The sequence below is a fragment of the Haliaeetus albicilla genome, chromosome Z, assembly GCF_947461875.1.
Source record: "Haliaeetus albicilla chromosome Z, bHalAlb1.1, whole genome shotgun sequence".
Lineage (NCBI taxonomy): Eukaryota > Metazoa > Chordata > Aves > Accipitriformes > Accipitridae > Haliaeetus > Haliaeetus albicilla.
The window spans coordinates 58,070,644-58,095,978 of record NC_091516.1 but is presented as its reverse complement, the minus strand read 5'-3'; the positions used below and the strand labels follow the sequence as shown (position 1 = coordinate 58,095,978).

General features: G+C 39.3%; 1 protein-coding gene across 5 annotated transcripts; it reads right to left on the bottom strand.

Annotated features, from left to right (window-relative positions):
* Positions 1–526: 526 nt before the first annotated feature.
* C9orf72 (C9orf72-SMCR8 complex subunit) lies at positions 527–18,618 on the bottom strand. 5 transcript variants are annotated; one of them, XR_011323178.1, is made up of 12 exons: positions 18,267–18,417; positions 16,607–17,092; positions 13,485–13,544; positions 12,484–12,579; positions 11,755–11,819; positions 9,552–9,624; positions 5,555–5,671; positions 4,628–4,863; positions 4,064–4,121; positions 3,430–3,539; positions 2,539–3,348; positions 527–2,505 (listed from the first exon to the last, which is right to left on the bottom strand). XR_011323178.1 is itself a non-coding variant. In XM_069775992.1 (11 exons), the coding sequence occupies exons 2-11, from the start codon at positions 17,066–17,068 to the stop codon at positions 3,162–3,164; spliced, it is 1,464 nt and encodes a 487-aa protein (XP_069632093.1). In that variant the 5' UTR covers positions 17,069–17,092; positions 18,598–18,618; the 3' UTR covers positions 527–3,161. The 5 variants fall into 5 exon arrangements, 4 of the variants coding, with proteins under 4 accessions (XP_069632093.1, XP_069632092.1, XP_069632091.1 ...); XM_069775992.1 differs by lacking the exon at positions 18,267–18,417 and adding an exon at positions 18,598–18,618 and having other exon boundaries at positions 527–3,348; XM_069775991.1 differs by having other exon boundaries at positions 527–3,348; positions 18,397–18,473.
* Between the last annotated feature and the right edge of the window lie 6,717 nt (positions 18,619–25,335).

Below are 25,335 nucleotides of genomic sequence, written 5' to 3'. Positions count from 1 at the left end.
ATACATAGACTGGGAATATCCTCTGCAGTCCTCACAAATAAGACATTCTAGTGGATGTCTTTCTGTGCTACCTTTATAGGTACGCAAAGACCAGAAATCAAGATCGGGGAAAATGTGCTACTAAATGCTCTAAAACACTACTCCCCTTTCAAATCCGACTGGAAGAAATAAACTTGCTCTATATTCTTTTAACTGTAAGGAACTAAAATTCTGAAGAAAGGTATTCACTGACTGCTAGATATAAGTGAACTCCTTAAAACATTTCTAAATTCTCACATATGGGATTAAAACTTTTTAAAAGTAGAGGCTAAATTCTTATTTGAGCACATCAGAGGCATAGCACATCACACCAGTCTCAGACTGAAATGAGTTAAGTCCTTAACAGAAGTGGAGGAACTAAGTAACAGATGACTTTCTAACAATAGCAGTCTATATGGAAAAAGGTTTCTTCTTTATTTCAAAGGATAAAAGATAATGATTTTATCAGACACAGAACAGAAATTTCTATGAACAAAATCAGCAGCAATTAAAGTAAAAAATTGTGCATGGATTTTATTAGAACACTTTGTTCCTGAGCAAGATTTACAACACAACATGCAGATGCATTTAATAATTTACTTCACCATACATTCTGCAGTTCTGACAGTGCAATTGTGACAGTTGTGCAACAAAAGTAGCAACTGAGAAAGTTTCCAGCATTTAGTAATTTCAAAAAGTGACAGGATCTTTAGTAAACAGAGCTTTACTGTTAGTAGTGTCAATGCTAAGTTTCCAATGGCTATCAACGTGAAGTGATTAATTTCAGCAACACATTTAAAGCTCTTCTTTAGCCTTCACCACAACTTCTACATTAGAAGTTTCAGCAGTCTTTACATTCTTTTCCACAATCTTAGACATGAGAGTAAAAACTTAGCACAATCAGGCTCTTTTCTAATGGATCAATAATGGTAGGAAGACAAAAGAATCTCAGCGCAAGTAACTTATGTCAGCATAATTCTGACAAGTTCTTTTCGCGAAGCACTGAGCTCATTGCAAGAGTCCTACATGCATGTGCAGCAAAAAAATGGCTCCACAAAATGTAATTACATATTCAACCAGGTAATGCTGATGATGTTCATTCCAAAAATGGTGTGCTGTGGGGCTCAATTCCATGTCTTTCAGAAGCACTAAATATTTAGAATCATAGAATTATTTAGGTTGGAAAAGACCTTCAAGATCATCGACTCCAACCATCAACGATGCCCACTAAACCATGTCCTGAAGTACCCTGTCCACTCGCTTTCTGAATATCTCCAGGGATGGTGACTCAACCACTTCCCTGTGCAGCCCATTCCAATGTTTGACCACCCTCTCAGTAAAAAAATTTTTCCTAATATCTAACCTAAATCTCCCTTGCCTCAGCTTGAGGCCATTTCCTCTTGTCCTATCTCCAGCCACCTGACAGAAGAGACCAGCACCCACCTCACTACAACCCCCTTTCAGGTAGTTGTAGAGAGGGATAGGGTCTCCCCTCAGCCTCCTCTTTTCTAGACTAAACAGCCCCAAATTAATTGTGAATCCTTGTCTTTCAGGAAGCGTAAGGAATTCTGGACATCTAAATAAAAAAGGACAGTATTCCTTTTAAAATCTGAGTATTGCACATTTCAGGAGAAGCTGTGAATCTAACTTTTGTTAACTTCCAATGCCTCGCTGCATGAAAGAGACACTAAAAAGCTATCTTGAAAACAGAAACCTGTTTGCCAAGGACAATTTTAGCAATAAAGCAACCGTGGCTTCTTCAATCACAAGTGCAGCTCTTTCACCATGAATATTGAGTTATGAGGTTATGCTAACACAATACAAATATATTCCCATGTTTGTCCAAAAAGAAAAGAAATACAACAACATGCAGTACAGATGTACCACTGATTTAAATATAACACACACCAACCGTGCATCAGAACTCAAAAAAATGGGTGTGGATAACCTGACACCACACTGCTCTATATGCTACTGAGAAGGAAAGGTTGAGGCATACAAATAGAAAACGTGTTTTTATTTTCAAGCAAAGCAAAGTTGGAGATGTGCTAAGATGAACTAAGAAGATGGGCAAGATTATTCACTAGAATTCACTTAGGAAAATGCTAATCACATTAGTGCATAGCTGTGCTCACCTCTGAATTAAGGATTACTAAATATATTAATGGCAATGCAAAAAAAAAATACTGTTTTATCTTTTAGTTTGGCTATCACCATTGTGTTCTTTGGGAAGGTCTAATACTTTAATCTGAACCTTATTCTAACTGACAATGGAAAAAACAGCAGCAGTTTACAGACAGAAAGACTGACAACTGCTGCTGAATGACACAAGTTTTCTGCTTTGTGTTTTGAAAGAGCTCAATTATGCTGGATCATTGAACACTTCACTGCGGGATGGCCCAACAATCTGTGACAGAGTATCCTGGTTGGCACTTGCATGCAGAAAGCTGCTTAAATAATGACCCAGTTCCCACAAGCAGAGTGCTGCTATTTAAGCTGCTCATTGTCAACAGTTTGCACACAAGAATAGCAATTTGTAGTATATTAAAAATCCCAAACGCTTTTAATGCTCTAAATGGAGGAGACAGTAGTGTTAAAAAGGGAGATGAGGGAAGACATATTTCAGATTTGTACCACATACATAAGAACAAACACTTTTAAAACCTCTTTGAAATGCCTGGAGGGCCCCTATTCTGCAACCTCCATGATTACTCCATGATTAGAGAGGACATATGTATTGTTTTCTGTGGAAACACTAAATATACTGACACAGCAGAACTGGGAAAAACTGACACGCACCTTAAGGAAGTCTCTCGGGAAAGAAAACTAAAATGCTTCCCTTTATCATACACCAAAACTTTTTCAAATTTATCTACTAAGCCTATATGGCAAGGGAACCTCTGGTAACATTTATTGTTAAAACACACATAAGAGATGGATTCATTAAAATCATACTTGTCTAGTTAAGCTGATATTGCCTCTAACAAGATCCCCTCCTGCTTCAGACAGACTGTAGTGTCACTGTGCTCCTAATGCTCCATCCTCAGTCAAGTCAATGATTGTCACAAGCGTGGTGGTCACACTAGCAGATTACTTTTCGTACCATGCAAGACTGCAATACTACACGTCAGTGGTGGAGAACTTTAAAACGTCATGAGCACATCACGTTCTTGTACACTAGTGTAGAACGGCTTCCCAAAGATAAAGGAATGTAGACCTGGTTTAATCTTCTCAGCCAAAGCCATTATTATGTTAAGATCGCCCTCTGCTGCTAAGTCAAGATCTACCTTTAAACTACGAAGAGACTTAAACGGTTTTTTTCCTTTTTGCCTGTAAGAAAATAAAAAAGGTGTTGTAAAAAAGAACAGAGGAAGTTTCTCAACACCTGCTTTCTATTATCTGTTCACTTACGTGTCATCCTCTACGTATTTTATTAAAGTTAAGGCTTTTCTGTGAAGGACTAGTAGAAATTGTGCAAGGAAAGTACTCCTTAGAGACAAGCCAGGCTTCAGATGGAAGATCTATTAAAAATTATACCAAAAAATTAAGTAGACATGGAAATTCAAGTATCATTTTAAGAATGTGGAATATAAAGAAACATTGCATACACACATACATATCCTTAATTATAGCAAAGCAGGCATATTAACAGCATATTTGTAGATATACGCAACATTCTTTCTTAGTTTTCTAACTGCTTAGATGCAATAAATTAAGCTGTTTTACAATTCTGTTTGGATAAAGTATTATTTTCCTTTTTAAAATGATATGAAATTAATCTCCATCAGGTAGCTTTCTCAATACGTAACTGTAGACACTTGCACAGCAACAGAAAATGTGCATTGTTTTTCATACGTAAGGAATTTCAGTATTATGCTACAAATAACACAAGTATTTTTCTCTCTAGTTATGCAGAGAAGAATCATAGCACTAGTATGAAAAAGAGCTACCAAGCCAACAAATTATCTTCATGTTAAATTATCTGTTACTAGGGCTCAAAGCACTGAACTTTAGTTCTTGTTCTTTCTGAAAAAGCAACAATTACCTGATCCAGGAAGGCTTTTACTAATGTATCTCGATGCAGGATATCTTGAAACACATTTCTATAGAAAAGAAAGCAAACAAACATGTGAGGTAATGCCTTAGACACTAACTGTCCAGCAGCTGTGCACAGCAACAGCATTACTGTTTACAATCTGGCAGAAATTAAAAGTGAATTCAAAATTTTAGTGATTTATAATCCTGCTATTTTTAAAGCTAATCCAGAATTTTAAAGCTAAACTTTCAGATGTTATTAACTAAACCCAGGAAAGCCATTGGGCCCTGTCAAATACACCTAGGTCTGTTATACACCTATTTAAAACAGGCAACAAAATTAAGATAACATGGTCAGATGTATCACTGAAAATGAGTTTCAGTAATATTTAATGCAATGAAACTACTGATGGAACTGGTAAATTCCTCCAAAACAAATGCAAGTACTGGAGCTGAAGAAGCTTATTAAAAACAAAAAAACTCATGTACTTTATTAGAAAGTACACTTTGTACTACTTTACTCTCTTGTCCCAAATCAAGTAACTTCTGAGAGATGTGACAGAGAAGTACATACAAATCAGGCGTGAAACTCTCATCTGTGTGGATAATATGATCTTGAGACATTTCTTCATCTGAATTAGCTCTCCAAAATGCTGTCAGCTCGGATCTCATGTATCGTCGTTGGTTATAGATGTGTTCATGACAAGGGGGCATCTGCTTCACTGTATTGACATCTACGTCTATATGTGTAGTAGGATATGGGGCATACATTACTTGACGGAAAGGCAACACAAAGCTTCCTGTTGCATCCTGTTTTAGTGAAAAAAAATTATTCTTCTAGTTACTTTTTTAAAAAAAACAAAGCTATACTGGAACAAAACAGTATTAAAGCATCATGCCTAAATTTTAAATCTCATTTGTTTAGACACGTTTTGTTTGAGAGAACTGGTGGTTGTAGCCCAGTAAAAAGTCCCTCATACTGGATGTTTCCCTTAATATAATTGTGAAAACAGGTACTGAGGTAACCTGTATATTACAGTATTGCATCATCTGCTTCATGAGCCCATTAACACTACAGTATTATATTTATCTGGTAAGTTTAGACTGCTTGCTAGAGCAAAAAGCATTATTTTTCTATTCAAAATACTTGGAAACTGTAGGATGGATGGACTGTTTTTTTTTTTGGTTTTGGTACAACACAAAAATTTAATGCCTTTTGGGATTCTAGCCCCAAGTAGGCAAAAGAGTATTATTATTGTACCTCAAAGTACAGGAACAATACTCAAGAAGTAGATGTGTTAGAGAAAAGACTGGCTTGGAATTTTAACATGCAAATAGTTACAAGGAAAGTGATAGTGCCAGAAAGGAATCAAGGGAAGATCACATATTTCTTTGAACATCTATGTATGTGTATGCGTGTGCATATTATATGCACACGCATACACACATCAAAGAATGTTCTTAAACTACAGAAGAATAGAACTACCCTAAGCTTACTTACTTTGAGTAAGCCTTGAACAAAAAGTCCTGACTCGTATTTGAAAGAAGACTCATTTCTACAGAGTCTGGAACACTTCCGCTCTGACGGCGTAAGAAACAGACACAACGTTCTCACAATCTGCATTAAAAAGAACAGTTTTGAAAAACATGAAAATGTAAGGAATGAACTGATCTTCAAATGGAATTTCTGATTAGAATATATTAGGCATTTCAAATTATGAACAAAGAAGTTCACCATGCTTATTAGAAAAGCCAAAACTTTACCAAGGTCACAGAACAGTGACATACTTCAATTATTAAGCTGTAAGCCATATTACTCCAACTTCTTGTCAAATAAAGAAAAAAATCCAACACTTTTTGGCAAAGTTTGTTTTTTAGCCAACTACATAGAACAAATCACTTTTTCCTTCTATTGCCTCTTCCTATTACATAAACATGAATTACTGTGATTACTTTCCTTGCCTTTTAAGCCTCTTACTTTATTCATTCAGGCACAGTCGATTTCCTAAATAAGTATCCATGCTTATTTCCTCAGTAATTTCCTCAAACTCTCCCTTAAGAGCAACAAAGGTACTTCATTATCCATTTTCAAACTCCTGTGCTACTACAGCTACAAGTAATCATGCATTCTGCTAACCTTTCAGTCTTAACCTGTGGAGTCCTACCTGTGTCTGTAAAGGTGTTTGAGAAGGCTCTATCCTTGCACAATGTGTTTGTGCAGTACCTAACAATGACAACCTAGTTTCTCACTAATGCTTTTTGCCACTTCAGCAAGATGCAACAGGTGTTTTTTTTACTTTAAGGAAAGCTAAAGTATGCCATAAAGAAAGCAATTACTTCAGAACAGTTGCACTGTGACACAAAGAGCACACTGCTGATAAGAACCTGTGTAGAATTTATGAAATTTACCCCAGATGTATCTTGAGACTCACATTTTTCTAGATTGTTTTTTTTCCTATAGTGTCTAGCTTATCAATATATTATTTTACATACTCATAACCATTTAGACCTTAAAGCCTTTTAGTTAATTATTTTATGAACTATAAGCTTTTTATAACCGCTTAAGCCTTTAACATTTCCTCTATCATGCTAACTCAAACATGTGCAAATCTTACATCCCTGAAACAATACCTATTAACTGTGGTTAGCCGATTTCAGCTAAGAACTGAGAATTTTCTTCTCTCTGGTTCCCCTGTTGCTTGTGATTATTTTTCAGTATCAGCATTTACTGTCTATTTCATCAGAGGTGCTTTACCATCACTGCCAATACATGCACCCCACCCCCCTCAATTTTTATAAAGCATCATGAAGTGCTTATTTCAAAACACAGGTTTACTAAAGGCGCCTTGAATTTTTAAAAAGACTATTATATTACACTGCAGCAAGAAGCCCTACACACTATAAAATACATAATATTTATAGTCTACAATTAATATATAATATTCTCAGCAGGACCACTGGTCTTAATTTTTATTTCACGCTGAAGCAATACACACAGATACATACATACATATAATCAAAAAGGGCATCAACTTTGAGAATTAAAATGGATTTTTCCTCAAAGGAAGGTTTCAGTCTTACAAAATAAACCAGAGCTCAATAATTAGCACATCACAATTAAAAACATAATCAGACAGAAAAGCCCAATATACAAAACCATTCCTTATCACAAAATGAAGTTTTCTGAATATACTTTTTCTCCACAGGTACCACTGTAGGACCTTTGTCATGGTCTCAGGACATGGGACTATTGTTATTGTATGGCCCAGAGGCCCCAGTGTGAATTGAAAACTTGTAATGCTACATAACTACACAGAACCTTACCCTCACAGCAGTATTGGTATAGTCATTAAGTGTGGTGGTGCCTAATACCTGAAGGCTCTAGGATTGCACTTTTATGAAACCTTTCTTTTCATTCCCAGTTGGAGGGATATTCTGAATCAAAGAGGTTTATTAAAAGGACACAGCTGTGAACGTAGAGAGGCAATTGATTTAGTGAAATACATCTACTCTCAAAGAAAACATTTCCTTCATGATTTATCTCTGAATATCCTAACTGAAAATTAACTTCAGTTTTTTTATTAGAAGGGATGGAGTAACACCCTAACTAAATGCAAGTCAAAGGGAAATCTCTCTAAACAAAATGCTGATGCATTGCAGTACACTAAAAGGAAATACGCTTAAGAAATATTTCAATGGACAGCAAACACAAGTGCATCTCTTCCAGGAGCTGCCTTCAGTTTATCTGAAACTAGCATTTTGGTATAATCAAAAAGCTGTATACAAAAAAAGTACTTGGACAATTCTGAATAAGGAAAACATCCTCATTTGAATTTTTCCCTCACATACTGGGTAAGTTTAAAATAAGCATCAAGAAACTCTCCATTTACACTAAAACATTAGAGGAAAAGCAGGGCAGGTGATAGTTTCATACTGGTTCAAATTAAATATTTCGTAATAAGCTACAAGAGAGTTACTAACAGCATGGGAAAAAAAAGTCTGACACAAAAATGTAATTATTTTCTTGTTCTGAAATGATAGCTTCCAAGAGTGACCTTTTTTTCCTCCCAAATAGACCATAATTATGTATACACTCTTCCCTTTTAAGAGGTACAGCTAATGCTGCTTATTTTTTCTAGACCTGAAAGCTCCTAAACATCATCCCTGATGTGCTCCAGCCAGTATGACACACTGAGTGTTTTCTTTTTAGAGGACATGTTTTCAGGGGTTTAGATCTGGACTTTGCCTCTTTCTGGTTCTTCTGGAAAGATGAGTGCCATGGTTTAACCCCAGCCAGCAACTAAGCACCACGCAGCCGCTCACTTCCCGCTTCCCGCCCCCCCCCCCCCCCCGCAGTGGGATGGGGGAGAAAATCAGAAAACGAAGTTAAACTCCTAGGTTGAGATAAGAATGGTTTAATAGAACAGAAAAGAAGAAACTAATAATGCTAACACTAATAAAGTGACAATAGTAATAATAAAAGTATTGGAATATACAAATGATGCACAATGCAATTGCTCACCACCCGCCGACTGATGCCCAGTTAGTCCCTGAGCGGTGATCCCGACCCCGCCCCTTCCCTCAGTTTATATACTGGGCATGACGTCACATGGTATGGAATACCCCATTGGCCAGTTTGGGTCAGCTGCCCTGGCTGTGTTCCCTCCCAAATTCTTGTGCCCCTCTGGCCTTCTTGCTGGCTGGGCATCAGAAGCTGAAATATCCTTGACTTTAGACTAAACATTACTTAGCAACAACTGAAAACATCAGTGTGTTATCAACATTCTTCTCATATCTAACTCAAAACCACAGGACTATAGCAGCTACTAGAAAGACAACTCTATCCCAGCTGAAACCAGGACAATGAGTCAAACCTAATTTAAGATCTACCAGCTGAACTGTACACTTACTTACCAATTAAGTTTTAAACAGACTGAAGATGAAGTCAACACAAATACAGCTATGATGAAAAAATATACTGGAATTGCTGGAATGGTTTGAAGTCCTGATAAGCTTGCCTGTTTCAACATGTTTGTGTGTGTGACTACAGGCTCAGCAGCTTTGAGGTTCCACAAAACATGAGCAGTTCATGATGCAGAAGTACATTTATTCCCCAGCGTTAAGAAAAATTATGCAGATACTAATTTCTTAAGAATACATGGAAAATACCCACTGACATAGCTGAACTGAACAAGTCAGTTCAGACCTCTTCAATTTGTGTATTGTAGCTAACAAAAAGCTCAGACTAATTCACTTGTTATATAGAGTATCAATTAAATTAAATACATTGGTTTTCTTATAGTTGCCAGAATATAACTGATAAGGCAATTTTCAGGCAGAATTATCAACTGCTAGATGAATCAGATGAAGTAAGATAACCAGACAACAGTATTCTGTCCTTCTTCAACCTCAAGTATGTTTATAGATAAACCTTGTTCCAAATAACACACTAACACTCCTAACAGCATTTAAATTTGGTTTATTAGAAAGTGCATTACCTTATTAACTTTTTCTGCGCTGCTTCCTACAACGACAGAACAACCACAGGTCTGCAGGTGTGAACTAATTGCACTGCAAATAAAAAGAAACATAGGTTAATACATTTAATCAGACTTTTCAAATAAAACAATTATCATCTTCATAAGAAAAATGAAGTGCTTCTAGTATAAATATAGGCCCATACCCATAGGGCCTCACACAGCTGTGTAGGTTACTGCTGAAATCCAAAAGTTCAATAGTATCTACGTTTTCATTTTGATGAATAAAAAGACTGTCACTCAGTATCTCCAAACACCAGTTACAGAGCAAACAAAAACTGTCTATTGCTACTATCTAACTGTATTACAGAACCTGTATAAAATAACTCATCTAAAGTAACAGAAGACATACTAATAATGAAGGATGCAAAAGCATCTATACAGAAGACCTATTCCATGGTTGTCCCAGTTTTCTGAAACCGTGGGTCAGAAACCCGTTTTGGGAGACCTGGCAGGTAAACTGTTCTACTCTTGCTAACTACATGGGCAAGAGCATGTCACAAGCTTGAGTCCCTCAAAACATACACAGGCATGCTTGAAGTTGAGTGATCTTGTCTTGTGAGTTGCCAACAGCACACAGATCTGATTTAGTCTCCCTTAAGCTTGGAGGCTGCAGTAAATATAGCTGGACTAACCTTGACAACTCAACTTGTCCTCAAGAAACTTCTGTTGAGGTTTCTTATCCTCATCCTCCCTTTCCCCCTGTACTTTCTCAAACTAGCACGTGGCTGACAGCTTCAAAAAGTCTAGATACCCTAGATAGTCTAGGTAGTATTAAAAAATTTCTCCAATACCTGTGAATATACAAAAGTACATTTATACTGTCTTACTGAAGGATGCATTGTATGTGATTAACCAGTTCTAATAAACACCTCTAATTGATAAGGACTATAATAGCTACACTCAGACTCTGAAATCCTACAGGTGGACTTTATAGTGACCTGCTACTATTTCTCTTATCCAGTACATTCTAAGAGTTAAATTTAAGGTAATCTGAATACCTATGAGTTCTTTCTTTGGGGCAGAAATAGATGTTTAATTTCATTTAGAAGTTACTAAGAAAGCATAACTACTTATTTTAGAGATTGGTATTGTTAATATGGCAGTTAACTTAGTTCAATCCAATTTTTCTTCAATGACATGTATAAATCCATACAACATTATATTTAAGACTTGAAATCTGAACCTAGATGAGCTAATAAGCTTTGCAGATAAGCTAAAAAGCAGACATTTGGACCCTTCACACGAATGGCCACATTATTCTTTTCCGGGCAAAATTTGCAGGGAGAAGCAGCAGCACAACAGATTAACCTGACACCCTACCGGCTACTACCTGCCCAATAAATCTCCATCTGTTATAAGAATAGCTCATCATTGTAGGATCAATGGCTCTAGTTGTTTACAATAATACACTCCGTAACAGTCACTTCATTATTTCCCAAATTCTCTGTGGAACTAAATACTACATTATTGTGAAGAATTAGTTAATTTAGCACATGAATTTCTGTAGTACTGAAAGCATATGTGACGCTGTATTAATAGATGGCACTAGGCACTACATAAACGAATGCGGTTACACCAGAGATGTTCTGAAAGGTAATGGAACATCAATTAAAATCTATGAAATATGCTTTCCCACAGGAAGAGACCAAGATGCTCTCACGTGCCACTACTTCCACTTCCACATTAAAAACAGGGTGAAAAAAGAGAAATACACAATTTAATAATAACCTTTCTATATGCCATACCATTACTGACTCTTATTCATAGTTTGGGCAGTAACCACAACCCATTTTTTTTCGCATTTCATAAAAATGTAAGACTTAAGAGTTATATCCTCATAAAGTTAAACATAATTATCAAAGAAAAATTATATTTGATGGAAATTCTATTATCAAGAAAATGACTCTGTGACAATACAGTCTATAGAGATGCAGCTATCAGCTCAGAGCCATTCTTCTAAAATGACAGCAACTTCTGCCACATTTTGTAGACAAAAATTTCAAAAAGCCACATACATATCATCCTCCCATCTCCTATGAAGAAAACTAATCTAATACATGTTCACATGCACATAAAGATAGATAGATAGATATATACATACATATACACACACAAGTTTAAACTGTTTTACTGCAGCATAAATCAAAACTGAAATTCTTACTTGAGAAGAAAGCCTTCATGGCAACTATCCCCGATGTCATCATCATTTAGTACCGTGTCACTTATCTGAAATGCAAGTAAATATAAAGGAAGGTTAGACAACCTTCTGCAACACATTCCAATTAATTGATTTTTGGTTTTAATGATAGGTGGGAACTGTTTGGGAACTATTTAAACTAAGTTGTAAGACTGTCCAAAAAAGCACAACCTTAAAAAGACCTTCTAACTTTAGCCAAAGCATTTTGAAAATGAGAAAGTTACTCGATTATTAAACGTTCTTCACCAGTCATAAGTCAGATTCCTTTCATGGCTTTTTTCTATAACCTTGTCCAAAATACTTTAAATCAGTGCATGAGAGATCACTTCTACTTCCTCCTTGAGAAGTCTAAACCACACTGAAACAAGTATCAACATTAAAACCATTTACCTCTCCATTCATTTTGCTACGCATCAAATAGCCTTTCCACTCCACTCTTAAAAACAGTATCATCCTACGCAGTCAATTTTGCTAAGTGCTGACCATAAAAACCACTGTTACTACTGTTATATTTACCAAACTACAACAGTTATGTTAAACCATTACCGACACCACTTAGGAGAACTTGATGTGAAACAACTGGGGTGTACAAGAATTTATGACAACTGTGGGGTTTTGTCCGCCAAAGGGAGTACCAAACCAGAGTGCCAAAGCCACTATTTTATTCAGAATGCAAAGAACGCAAGGACTTACATCTATTTCTTCTGGAACACTGTGTGATTTCATAGATGAAAGGAGTTCCATTACAGGAATGACTTCTCCGGTCAGCATTGGAATGATGCTCTGGCCCTGCACAGTAAATAAAATGCTTGAAGTAAAAGCACATTGTGCAGTATTAGAAGTTACTACTAACATGAACTTGCAATATTGCATGCAAAACACCTTTAACTTCCTATTGTTTGGAAGTGTGGTATGAGTGGAAATTGATGCATAGACTTCTTGGGCTTTGCTCATCAATAATTATGAATTGGAAACATACATATTGCTTCTCAACATCATGTCTAAAATGTATTTCCAGGGTCCAGTGCTAATTTTCACAGTCAGTTTGATTGGCCTAGACAAGTATTTGGAGTGACATAATTTGATCATACCATATTATGTGCAATTACTGTTAAGCATTTTAGATTCAAATCTGATGTTTTAACAATGACAGGAAACCAAACACAGGCATATTAGTTAATAACACACAAAATTACTTATCTGATTTATCTATCACAAGAAACCGAAGCGACAATTTCATATTTACAGTTTCAGAAATCAAATTCTTTGCACAGTCTTATCCGTTAGGTCTCCAACCACATTCCAACATGACAGACTCCGTATGTCTCTGTAACTTGAAAAGGTAACGACCTAGTGAAAAACCATCCTTGATAGGAGGCGAGCATGAATCTATGGAAGCTACTACCTTTACAGAGCTTCAAGTTCAAGTGACTTTCCTTTTCTGAAAGGTAATATTCTTCATAGATTTCTGTTTTACCCATAAAGTGATGAAATATATTGTCCTTCAACTTGTTCACAGCTTCCATCATCCTATCTTCAGAAACTTTGCCTCCTGTGCATGGCAGGTCATCAGCCACTCCAAAGTATCTTCCTGGATCCCAAAAATAAGAAGCAGCACCAACTTCTACAGTCACCAGATGCAGTCAAATACTTTTGTGATGGTGTGCCATACACATCAACCAGATGGCCCTTACCTGATCCTCCATTCTCTCCGTGCCTTCCAACACAATCTTCTGGAAATGTTCTTGCCTCTCCTGAGCAAGAGAAGCAGTTAAATATAAACGCTCTGGTATTTGTTTATATATGTATGCACACAACAGTCAAATGGTACAGTTTCTTCCCTGCGGAGTCACGCTTCTTAGATTCAAATTTCGATGTTCAAGTCTTTTTTCTTTTACAGAGTTGACATTAGCGGGAAGTGATGTCATTTTAAACAGACCAACATGCCCTGCTTTGCCCCCCACCAAACCTCTCACATGCTTGGCCATGAGTAGCAAGAAAGGGAGGGTGTGATGACAATGACAAAACATTAAGTTTCTTCATTACAGATCAAGAAAATGCCAAATTATCAGATTAAAGTGCAGAATTCCACTTTAGGTATGGATTTTTATTTTCAAATGGATACAGACTGATGGATCCTGATGCAGCAAGAGAAAAGAGAGATCTTCAGAATGAGAAAATTTTTTTGTTTGGGGAGGGTAGGAAAAACAAGACTTTTTTTTCCACATCTTGAGACACTGACAAGTCTTCAAAACATTGTTTTTTAACCAAGTACAGGAGACATGAAACCTCAAAATACACAAAAGACAATGTACAAGAGACTGGACAAAGTTATCAAAACAGACTCATCAGCATCTGAGTAGCAAACTGGATTCAAACTGCAACTTACAACGGAATCAAGTTATTATTCACAAAAAGAATTTGGCATTAATCACTGGAACAATCAATATAATACCCCCAAAATGGAAGATGCTGTGAGAACTAATGGTATCTTTTGCTCGATGCTGGCAGGTTATTGCATTTTTATTGATTACTCATTAGTTTCCTGTGACTGAACTACTCAAAGTTGATCAACTTCAAGTGGGAAAAGAGTTTACATGACTTTTTTTGAGCAGATGAATAGGGAAGAAGCTACAGTAACTTGCCCTAAAACAGTAATAAAACTTGTCTAACCATTTAAAAGAAGCATCTGTGAAAAAGAATACTGGAACGAGGCAGATTCCTTTGGGGCAACTCCATCCTTGAGTTCAGCGTCAGTGAAATAAGACATCCTTGACAATGACGATCCCTTGCTTTAAAAGAAGTCAGTCTTCATGAAGATAAGGCTGAACAGATGGTGTGAGCCACTTCTTTTTAGAAATATAACTGCTCAAAATTATTAGACAAACATCTGTAACATAAAATTGAAGCAGATAAACGGGGATTCTAATCCCATATAGATGACTTGCTTGGAGTTGCTTGTCTTTCTTTGCCAGTCTGACACTGTTCCATGTTTCTCCTAGTCCTTCAGGTGACGTTTCTTCTTCTACAGTCTAGCTGGAACTGTTGTCTGGCTCTACACAGAACTCATGAGAGCTGATAACCACAACCATTAGAAATTCCAGAACAGATACACAGTTCCTTTCAGATATGACTTCAACATTTTTTTTGTTCTGTTGTAGCCATAGTTGCTGAACTGCCTCAAAACGCAAACTACAAAATGAGCCTGTTTTAATTCAGTATTATCATTCTACAGCTCATGCCTAAAGTTTAATCTACATTTTCAAAGCAGTTTTCTCTCTTCTAGGTATGGCTGCAGAACTGCAGATATATGCAGGAACCTTTGATCTTCCTCCAGAAAAAAAAAAAAACCAAAAAACAAAAACAGACAATAAAAGTTTATTTCAGAATGTATCACTGTCTCAGCTAACCCAGCTGACCTATCTGCTTCAAGAACATCTGAAAAAGAATGAAGAACTTAATGACTGATTTCTGAGGAAACTAGTAGAAAACATTTTTTTTTGTCATTCTCAATGCCACTTGACTGTTATTTCTACTGTGAAAACTTACTGATATGGATCGATGTCCAAAAAGATAGAAGACCTACTATAGCTAAGGAAGATGGACAATTCTTATTTGACCACTCACATTAAAAGTCACTACGAAGGACACTAAACGACAGAGAAGGAATGTAAACAAGAACATGACATAGCATCACTTACGTCAAAAGCACTAACATCCAGCAGGCTTTTAGAAGACTAGGTCAGGAATGACATATTTGTGTCTACTATATTAGTAATAAACTTCATGTCCTATCCTTCCCCTGAAAAATAAACCCCAGAAGTATGAAGACCCAATGTGACAGAAAACACTGCCAGCCATCATCAGGCAATACAGCAAAAATCAATGGAGTTTGTTTGTGTACCAAAAAGGAAACACCACCACAAAAATTAGCATCAGCTTATTATTTCTGGAATCTTAATTAGTTCAGATAAGAGCACTCAAAAAGGAAGTCTAAAGTATGTTGACTAGAAGTCTCAAAACAGAAGAGGAACAAAAACTTTATCAAACATGCATCACCATACACATTACAGCTGACATGCAATCTACTGCTCTAAGACAACTTGTACTCCATGAAGACGACAGAGATTTTAATTTTTCTTGTTAGAATGTTATTTATTTTAAACAAAAATACATAACAATTTTCACTTCATAAGGAATTATCCATAATGTATCCAAAGGTAAGAGTTGCAATTCTTAAGAAAAATCTAGCATGTTTTCCTTTTTGAATTTCAAAAGCAGAAATACCTGGACTAAAGGAGATGTATTTTCGTGGTTCTCCCACTAGTTTTACACAATTTAACACCTGCCAAACTGTTTGTTGATACCCTTTTTTTGAAAAATAACACTGCAATAACAATGACAACATTAATTGCATCAGTTCCCTCTTCTGGAACTCAACAGTGAAAACAATGATTTGAAACACAGTAAATTTACAATTCTACCTAGTTTAAATACACTAATTAACACACTTAAAAGCGAAAATTTATATCAAATTCACAGAGATTAAGATCTGTACAGGATACCTGTTTCACCGAGATAGCCTGGTATAGGTTATATAATATTACCAGGATAAATCATGTGGCTAAAAACCCCAGCCTTGAATTTGCTGACATATTGATAACTTTTAACCTTCAAAATTGTATACTTTTAGAGGTCGACGTCCTCTGAGCTTTTGTGTATGAATTGCTACATAACTAGTGTCACAGAATCTTAATTCTTGCTTTTGCTCAAGATAACCTGGACAACTGTTTTTAGTAATGAACAATAAACTTACCTTATGCATCCATATTCTTCCTTTCCTTATAATATGTGTTAACCTATCCACGCATACTCTGTGAAGTGGCAGGTAGAAGCCAAGTTCACTTTGTGGAAGTATAATTGATAGTCCATATGTGCTTCTGTCTCCATTCCAGTTTCCATCAAAGATTAATGACACAATGATTACCCTTTTTTCTGCCAAGACGAAGAACTTCACATCTATTGCACCGCTTTCTGCATTCCGAAGTATTTCTCCATTCAGGGTGTGGTTAGCAAGAAAAGTTATTTCACCATCACTGAGAAGTACCTGTTCTGTCTTTGGGGCCCAGATATGCCGCACTCGGGGGCCAAGAATATTGTCCCAGTAAGCAAAAGTGGCAGCTAGTAGAGGTGACTCGCCATTCAAAGAGATCTCTGTTTTAGCAACTGCAGGAGATGGTGGTGGACAAAGAGCTGACATGCCTGCTTCCTCTCTCATGTATAACTGAAATGCTTACGTTACCTAAAAAAAAAGTTTTCATAGAAAAAAACAAGATCAGAGCTGCGCTCATTATTATCTCATCTTCTTTTGTTTCCAAATAAGACTTCAAGAGACAACCTGACTTCTACACCTGAGATTTCACTGTAGACTTCATTCAAGAAGGAAGCATATACGCATACCTTCCACATAATGAAGTGGTACGCTTTACAAACTTTAGTCAGTCAGACCTCAAATACCCTTTACTCACTACGCAAGTATGATGAGCCTGCACAACATTCAACTTGTGTAAGAAAACTGACAAATGCTATACATATCCTTTACATCACGGCGACATGCAGGGTGTTGCGATACAAGATGAATGTTTAGCACTTGGTAGAATCTATTGATGGAAAATTCTTCGTAGACACATAGACATTTGTGTCCGCGTACACACAAATCCTTAAACATTTTCCCTAGCAACTTACCCATTTTGATAGAGCTTCCCCATTTTCATGGGGCTGCAGAAGATAACAGGAAGTTCCACCTTCCCTAAAAGTTACGCTACAGTCACAGGAACACATTAAATAAGTTTTACCGACAAATTCAACCCAGGATGGAAAACTCTAAAAGCTAAAACACACTGATCTCGACAAAACCTCACATGACCAGAACCGAGCCTTCCTTTCCTCTCTGCCTGCAGCACTCCAGAGGGGACACCCCTGGAGTACCTAAGGAGCAGTAACAGCCACCTCACTGACACAGCTGTAACTCGCCAGGCCTCTGGCACCGTTCCGTTCCATGTATCTGAACTTTTTTTTTTTATCTCGTCAGCGTCCCTAGTAAGATCGTCCAGATGCATTTCCTCACAGCGGGAGGGTAAAGCACCCTTCTCCGGCTCCTTCTCAAGGCCGGCTGAACACCAGGCCGTGCCCTGCCAGCCGCTGGCCAGCCCGGAGGGCAGCGGGGAAGCCGAGGCCGTCTGAGGCTCTACATGTGACTTCATAGTTTTCAGGGAAGACGAAAGAGCGCGTCAGCCACCCCTGCTCCCTTACGCTCACGGGCTGACGAGAGACTCCCTCTCACCGCCGCCTTTCCAGGAAAGCCAGCCGCGGCACACGACGGCCGCCCGCCCGCCGGCAGGAACACCGCGCTCCCAGCCTGGATCAGGCCCCTTTCACACCCTCCAGCTCTGCTCCGAACTTCGGAAAGGACCCACCTCTCGGGGAGGCGGCTGGGGGTCGAGCTGCGAGGGGGCCCAGCTCCTTCCCTCCGCAAACAGGACACGGAGACGACGACGACAGCCCCCGGGACGGAAAACTCCCGCCCCGGCCCCGCGCCCGCCTCACCTCCGCACCAGCCGCCGCCCCGCGCATGCGCTCGCCCCCTCCCCGCCCGCCCACCCAGCGGCGGGCCTCAGCAGCGCTGCCGCGCGGGCGCGGCGCCGCCCCTCGCCGGCGGGGGGAGGGAGCGGGCGGTGCTGGCGGGCGGGGACTCGGGCTGCCCAAGCCCTTGCCAGGGCGGCGGCGACGGCAGGGGGGCGGCGTTACCTCAGGGGCGGCGGCGGCAGCAAGGAGGCGGCGTTACCTCAGGGGCCGCGGCGGCGGCGGCGGCGGCGGCAGGGAGGCGGCGTTACCTCAGGGGCCGCGGCGGCGGCGGCGGCGGCGGCAGGGAGGCGGCGTTACCTCAGGGGCCGCGGCGGCAGCAAGGAGGCGGCGTTACCTCAGGGGCCGCGGCGGCGGCGGCGGCGGCGGCAGGGAGGCGGCGTTACCTCAGGGGCCGCGGCGGCGGCGGCGGCGGCGGCAGGGAGGCGGCGTTACCTCAGGGGCCGCGGCGGCAGCAGGGAGGCGGCGTTACCTCAGGGGCGGCGGCGGCAGCAAGGAGGCGGTGTTACCTCCGGGGCGGCGGAGGAGAGAGGGCGGCCGGCGGCGCAGCCTGCGCAGAAGCGCCTGGATGCTGTGGCAGCTGCCTCCGCCGCGGCGGAGAGAGCAGTGCCGGTGTGCCCGGGGAAGAGTAGTGCGTGTGAGCCAGGGGCCTCTGTGGGAGGGAACAACCCCAACCCAGCCCCCGGGCCGGCGGGAAAACCAAGTGCAGCTTGTGAAGGAAGGCCAGGAGGCCCCGGCTGCCGGCGCTGTGCCGGGTGCGTCATTTTATGGAGGGGCTTTTAGGCTTAAAGTAAGAAGTTAATAGTGACAGAATTAGGTTAGTAGCCGAACATACTGCATGCAAAACGGTGAAGGTGCGCTCGTTTGAGCTTCCTTTAGTTTTACAGCTGTATGGTAGGGACATTCCATCACTTCTGCCATCCGGTCTGGATGAAAATCACCACAGTCACATGTAAGAGGCATTTGTTTATTTACAGCCTAAAAAGGAAAGAGACCCCTCTGATGTGACGACACACGCCCAGTCCTGCAGGCTCCCTCACCTCTGCCGTACCCTGAGGGGTTGTGTCTTAAGGAGCTTGAAGTGGCCCATACAGAAAGTCTTAACAGGGCACAACAGGCCTGAAGCGCCGTGTTCTGAGCCTTACCGTCCCAATTTATCCACAAAGCCACCTTCCTCAAAAGTGCCTTTTAACGTTAGGCAATTTGAATAGCTTCACATCGAAAAATGTAGCCTTCAGCCTGCTAAAATTTGCTTTTTAGATTACTTTCATTAAGGATTTTTAAAACAAACACTGAATCTAAAATGACTTATGTCTGTATATTGGATTGTAGTTTTAGCTTCCGAGAAGCAGAATTCCAATAAAAATAAATGACCACAAAATTTATGTAATGATTATACAAGAGCTTGGAGGAACAGCAGAATTAAACTCTAGTTTTAAAAGTTGCTGATATTTAATTTGCTGAATTCAAAGATTAGGCATCAAACTCAGTGGAATTTCACTAGTTATCTCTCATATAAATGTAAATCTATGCAGTTTATAAAAAAACCTGAGGTTTTGTGCATTTAGTTTACCTTTGAACAGTGAAGGTAAATGAAAGTAAACTGCTTCTCATGTTGTAGACACTAAGCTCTATGGTAAGGTAAGAAAAGTGCATTGATATTAGATAAGTAATGGTGTAGGAAAAGTGGGCTTCAGGGGTGGGCAAGTAGGGTTTATTTTGTCACTGGATTGTCATGTAGCCTCACATAAGACGCTTGGTAGTGCTGCATCAATTTTCACATCAGAAACTGCTTTAAGAATTCTACGTTTAAAAGCAAATCACTGTGCTTTGTGCAAAGAAATATTAGCATGACTTACAAATCCTTTCTTTTTTCTTGGAAGTAATAGATGAGTCTCTGTAATTGCTGCAGTGGTGTTATTGACAGTGAAATTTCTACGTGTTGTAGAAATATTGACCCTTGTCTGGTTGGGTTTGTTTTTTTTTTTTCCCCTTCAGTTTTTCATGCTTTCTTCAGGCAGAGGACAGAGTAAGAATCCCATTGCATATAATTTGGAGAGACTAACAGTATTTCTGCAGGTGCCTTTTGTGGACGCATCAGAGATGTGGTGACAGGCTGCAGTGTAAGCAGATTTTTTTTCCCCTGACAGAGAATACATCTGGCTATGAAGCCTAATGCTGCACAGCTGCAGAGAAATTAATTAGAGAGTGTGGAACACAGAGAAGAGAAAATGAGCTCAGGCTCTGAGCTCAAGCAAAAACACATTTCAGTTTTATTTATTTATGTTTTGAGTATGGCATCCTGAATCATCATCGTGACTGATGTCATGCTTTAAAATAAGGGAGTACATAGGCAAAAAGGGAAAGGGATGAAACAAAATGTAGTGGAATTCAGCTGCTCAGCCTGGTGGAGAAAGGCCACGGAAACGCAAGGCATTACCTAGCTACCCTGTTGCACTGAAAGCGTGCATGTGTTCAGGCCAATGCAAGTTTGCACCACTGCAAAAAACATCTTGAAGAAAGATAATTTCACAGTAATAAAAATAATGTTTTCCAGCCAGATCAGACTGCTGCAAAAATTAATACACAGGGTGAAAGAGAGCAAATGGGAAAGGTTGGTTGAGGTTGCAAGAAGCAGGAACGCTTGGTGGTGGTGCAGAAATCAGTGCTGAGGTTACACTAATGCACATATAAGCAACATAAAGCCAGATTCAGCTCTAGAAAAAACAAAGCTTGCACTACCCTATCCCCAGCTATTCATTCCTACAACAGGGGAAAGGTGGGACTTTCCACAGTATCTCTGGTTGATGGTTTAAGGTTGTAGTTTCACATCCATGTTAAAACCAGTGAAGTATACTTGCACTCTCACTGTCATGCTTATGGAGTTTCTTGTTACCAGTTTTAACTTGTTCTTAGGAACACTGGCTTTAGGAAGTGCTAGGGTCCATGGAAATTTGAGCTTGACCTGTGAATAAAAATTAATTTCATACAACTTCTAGTATTGATTCTAGCAGCATCCCACCAGTTGTTTGTATCTGAGCTATCCCAGGCTGCTGTCATTATCATGTTAACACTTTGCAGATCACTCAGTGGACGGACATGGCAGTGTAGGGATCCATTAATAACAGTGATAGAAAGCAGCCTACAATTCTAGCGCCACTCCGTGAAAGTTAATTTTCAAACGGAAGTTAAGGATCCAGAATTTTGGAGCACTGAAGTATTTTATCCTGAGGACTCCCATGACTTTTTTTTTTTCCATGATCCTTTTACACATGGAAAGGGTGATTTGATCTCTTAAAGAAAAGTATCTCTTCAAGCCCACATGACAGTGGTAAAATTACAACAAAAGATTTATGGGACGCAGAATATACATGGCTAAAGAGCTTTCAGACATTAGCTGCTTTGGAGCTCAGGGAGCACTGGGCTTCCTCTATCTGGACAGATGTCCCTAAGTTTTACACAACAGCAGTTCAGCTTTGTACGGGTTGGATAGAAAGACTGTGGATTTAGGCAGGAAAAATAATTAACTCTTGCTTGCTGTTGAAATCACACTGTCAGTTCCTCTTAAGCTGCCACAAATTTAAAAAACGGAAAACCAAATCTGGTGTCTTTAAAGATGCTTAGGATTGATTAGAAATACTTACAATAAAAAATTCCAAAGATGATACTGTTTTATTTATGATGGAGCTGTGGTCATGTAAGCTCCGAGTTTTTTGTTGATTTCATAGTTGTTTTCCAAACACAGCAAGACAGGTTCTGCTCTAATAAGCATCAGAGTGGTTTTGATTTGGCAAAATGGTAGGAGCATGGAGTCCACACCATATTGCTGCAGCATCAATTAGAAATAAATTACAAAACTCAAGGAGAATCCACCACTGAGGTATACCCAGCTCTGTTGTTTTATTCTAATGCCACTGAAGGAGGATGCTGTCTCAATAAGACTATAAATGATGTTAAAGCAAACATACAATAATCCATGTAGAGTTTAGCAGGAATGTGGAGATAGACATGTCGCTTTCAATAAATAACAGATAATGTCCTGTGATTTGTTATATCTCTCAGATGTGCTTTGTAAAATCAAGTTTCTCATAGCAGTAAGAGCTTAGCTAAGGCTAGTTTCTGTGATCCAAGTTACTATGCTAGATGTATTTGTCTGACGTCTTTCTAAGACTCAATGGCATTGTTCAGGTGCAGTTACACAGCTGACCTAAGTCAAATCTAAATTCACACAGCTGTTGAAAACAGCTGGTCTGGTCTGGTCTCTCCTCTCTTCCCAGGCCCAGGTGAGTGCTCCCACTTTCCTTTTTCTGCTTGTATTAACGTTTGTGTGATGATACAAACTAGCTGTACAACAGATCAGGCTCACCTGTCTGAAAACCAATTTCTTTTTCATTTGTGTAGGTAGGCAGGCAAACCTAACTTTGGGAATAATGTTGTACAGAAGCAAGCATATATCATGTCATATTAAGCTTTATAACAATAAACCAAAATTGGTCATAACCCAATACCATATTTTAAAATAGGAGTTGTATATGTTGGGAAATTTTCAAGTCTGAAAGATGCTGGAAAAAAAACTTCAATGAAAGCTTTCTTCAATACACATTACAAATGAAAAAGGCAGGAGAAACTGTAGCAGCACTTCATGTTAGGACCATTACATAAACCACTTCTTCCTCAGTTTCACTTCTTCTGTTGAGTTTTACTTCTCTTCTTGGGGAAGACTCTGAGAAGTATTGATGAAAATCTGTGTCAACATGCTGTTTTTAAAAGCTGTAGATAGCCCCTGCAGTTTGCCATGGCCGTGCTTGTCACTGGCAATCAAGACATCTTAAAGGAGTTTCCAGCAGAGGAAATCTTGTCCTTTCCTCCAAGGCTTATGAATATGACCCAGTACTACCCTATTAGGACAGGCAGGTTTGGGAAATGTTTTAAAATAATCTGTTTGATTGCATTAACCTTTATCTACTAACGGGCAGAAGACTATAAAGTCCTGTTATGCACCTTCCAGCTGCCATGAAAGGCACTCTTGAATTTTGGATAGCAAAACAGACCAGGTACGTGCCATCACCGAGCAGACCGTGCTAAGGAATTACATTCCCCTCACAGTCAGGTATGGCTGAACAGGGTTAGTCAGGAAGTGTCATATTTGATGGACACTTCTGTATCCTACTGTTTGTTTACATACTAGTACTTTTATTCATTGGATAAGGGACTTCAGGAAAGCCAGCAAAGACAATTTATATTAATTTTTCCTGTTTTTTTTTTCAGGTCCAAAGATTTTCATACTAAAACTGAAAATGAAGACTTTAGTTTGTTCAAGTTTTAAATCTAAAACATCACATATTTTGTAGTACCTTGCCCAGCTGTTTTCATGGGTACACAGCCTTTTCATGAGCCTTGACATAAAAACTTTTGAGACATGGTATTTCTGTACTTGAAGGTCTTTCTTCTTCCACTTTTAACAGAATATTCAAGTACACTTTAAAAATATTGATTTTCTACTTCATTATTTCCCATGTAACTTCCTCTTGAAAAAAGGACACTGATTTTAAAGGCATCTGCCTTATTGCTGTCAGAAGTGTTACTATACCATGCTAGATGTAGGGAGTGCTTATTGTTTCTGAAGGAAGTATGTAACTTATAAAATTACCATCATGTTTTCTCAAAATACATTAATGTACACTCAAGTGGCATGGCAACATCCAGTTTCTATTTTAGCTTTGGAATGGGTCAGAGACTTGCTGCAGAGTCAGTAGAAGCTGGTCAGGAGGTGGGTAACAAGCCCAAGATGGGTAAAAAGTTTTCTCATGTAGTATCTGAGGTTGATGCTCATAGGTTTGGTGCAAGCTTTTTCAGGGAAAAATGTAGGGTCTTTCTGAAGTCAAGGTCTGTCTCACAGGAAAGCAGCAGGGTTATTCTGATATCACTGCTGTTTTGATCTAGTCTTACCAGGTCTACTTAGTGTCGCCAAAGGACATTGCTCTGTAAGCAGAAGCAGTTTCCGTAAGACTTCTTGTAAACTAAAGGTCACTGGGGACAAGCAAGTTTCCTCAGGAGTCATCCAAGATCAGACCCAAACCTGAAAGCAGCCATCAGGTTCCTCCTAGTGTTGTCCCATTTGAGACCCAGTGCTAAAATTTGCTCAGAGGTCAGCCAAAGTTGCAAATGCCACTGAAAGCAGACATCATCAGTCTTCCTGCTGAATCCTCCGTATATGCAATTTTCTGTAGTCAGTCAGTTTGATTGAATCACTGACTGTTATGCATCTGCTTTTTAATGTTATTCCAATAAGAAATGCTTTGCTTTTCACTTGTTACCTGTGGCTTAGTACCACAACATGTTAAAGCAATGTACAAAGCTGGTGTGATAACCTTTGGTAGCATGATAGGTGCTTCTCACAAGATGACTGCACTCATGAAATAATGAACCCTAGGGTGCAGCTTCACTTGAAACATAGCAAATAAGGCTGCAGGTGAGAGGTGGGATCTGCTATATCACAACTGTTCTTGACAGATTTTTCACCAACCTGACCAGCCATGAAAATGTGGCTTAGGTTCCTTGTTCAGCTTTACAAGGAATGATTGCAGTGAGGAGCTACAGGGCATTTGGAAGGGTTGGGAATGTGGCAGAAGGCAGACGTCTACATAAAAGCTGTGAAAACCTACTAACACAGATGAGTCTCATCCTCGCTACAAGAATAATTTTGATGTTTCCGGTATTTCGCAATGCTCTTTTAAGCATATGTTACTGGACTTGTTTTGTAATCATCAGCTGCTCTAGAACCGTAGAAATGTTCAAATCCCCATTGTCAAATCAGGATCTAAGTGTTCCATCATATTCAGTAACATGAAGTGAACTGGCAATCAATGAACTGTGCATTCAGGGTCAGTGTCAGCAATGTAA

Coding starts and splice junctions, on each gene's coding strand:
- C9orf72 (XM_069775992.1), bottom strand. CDS start 17,068: ATGAGAGAGGAAGCAGGCATGTCAGCTCTTTGTCCACCACCATCTCCT. Junction 12,580..13,484: donor CGGAGAGAATGGAGGATCAG/GTAAGGGCCATC, acceptor TTTACTGTGCAG/GGCCAGAGCATCATTCCAAT. Junction 5,672..9,551: donor GCGCAGAAAAAGTTAATAAG/GTAATGCACTTT, acceptor TTTTTAATGCAG/ATTGTGAGAACGTTGTGTCT.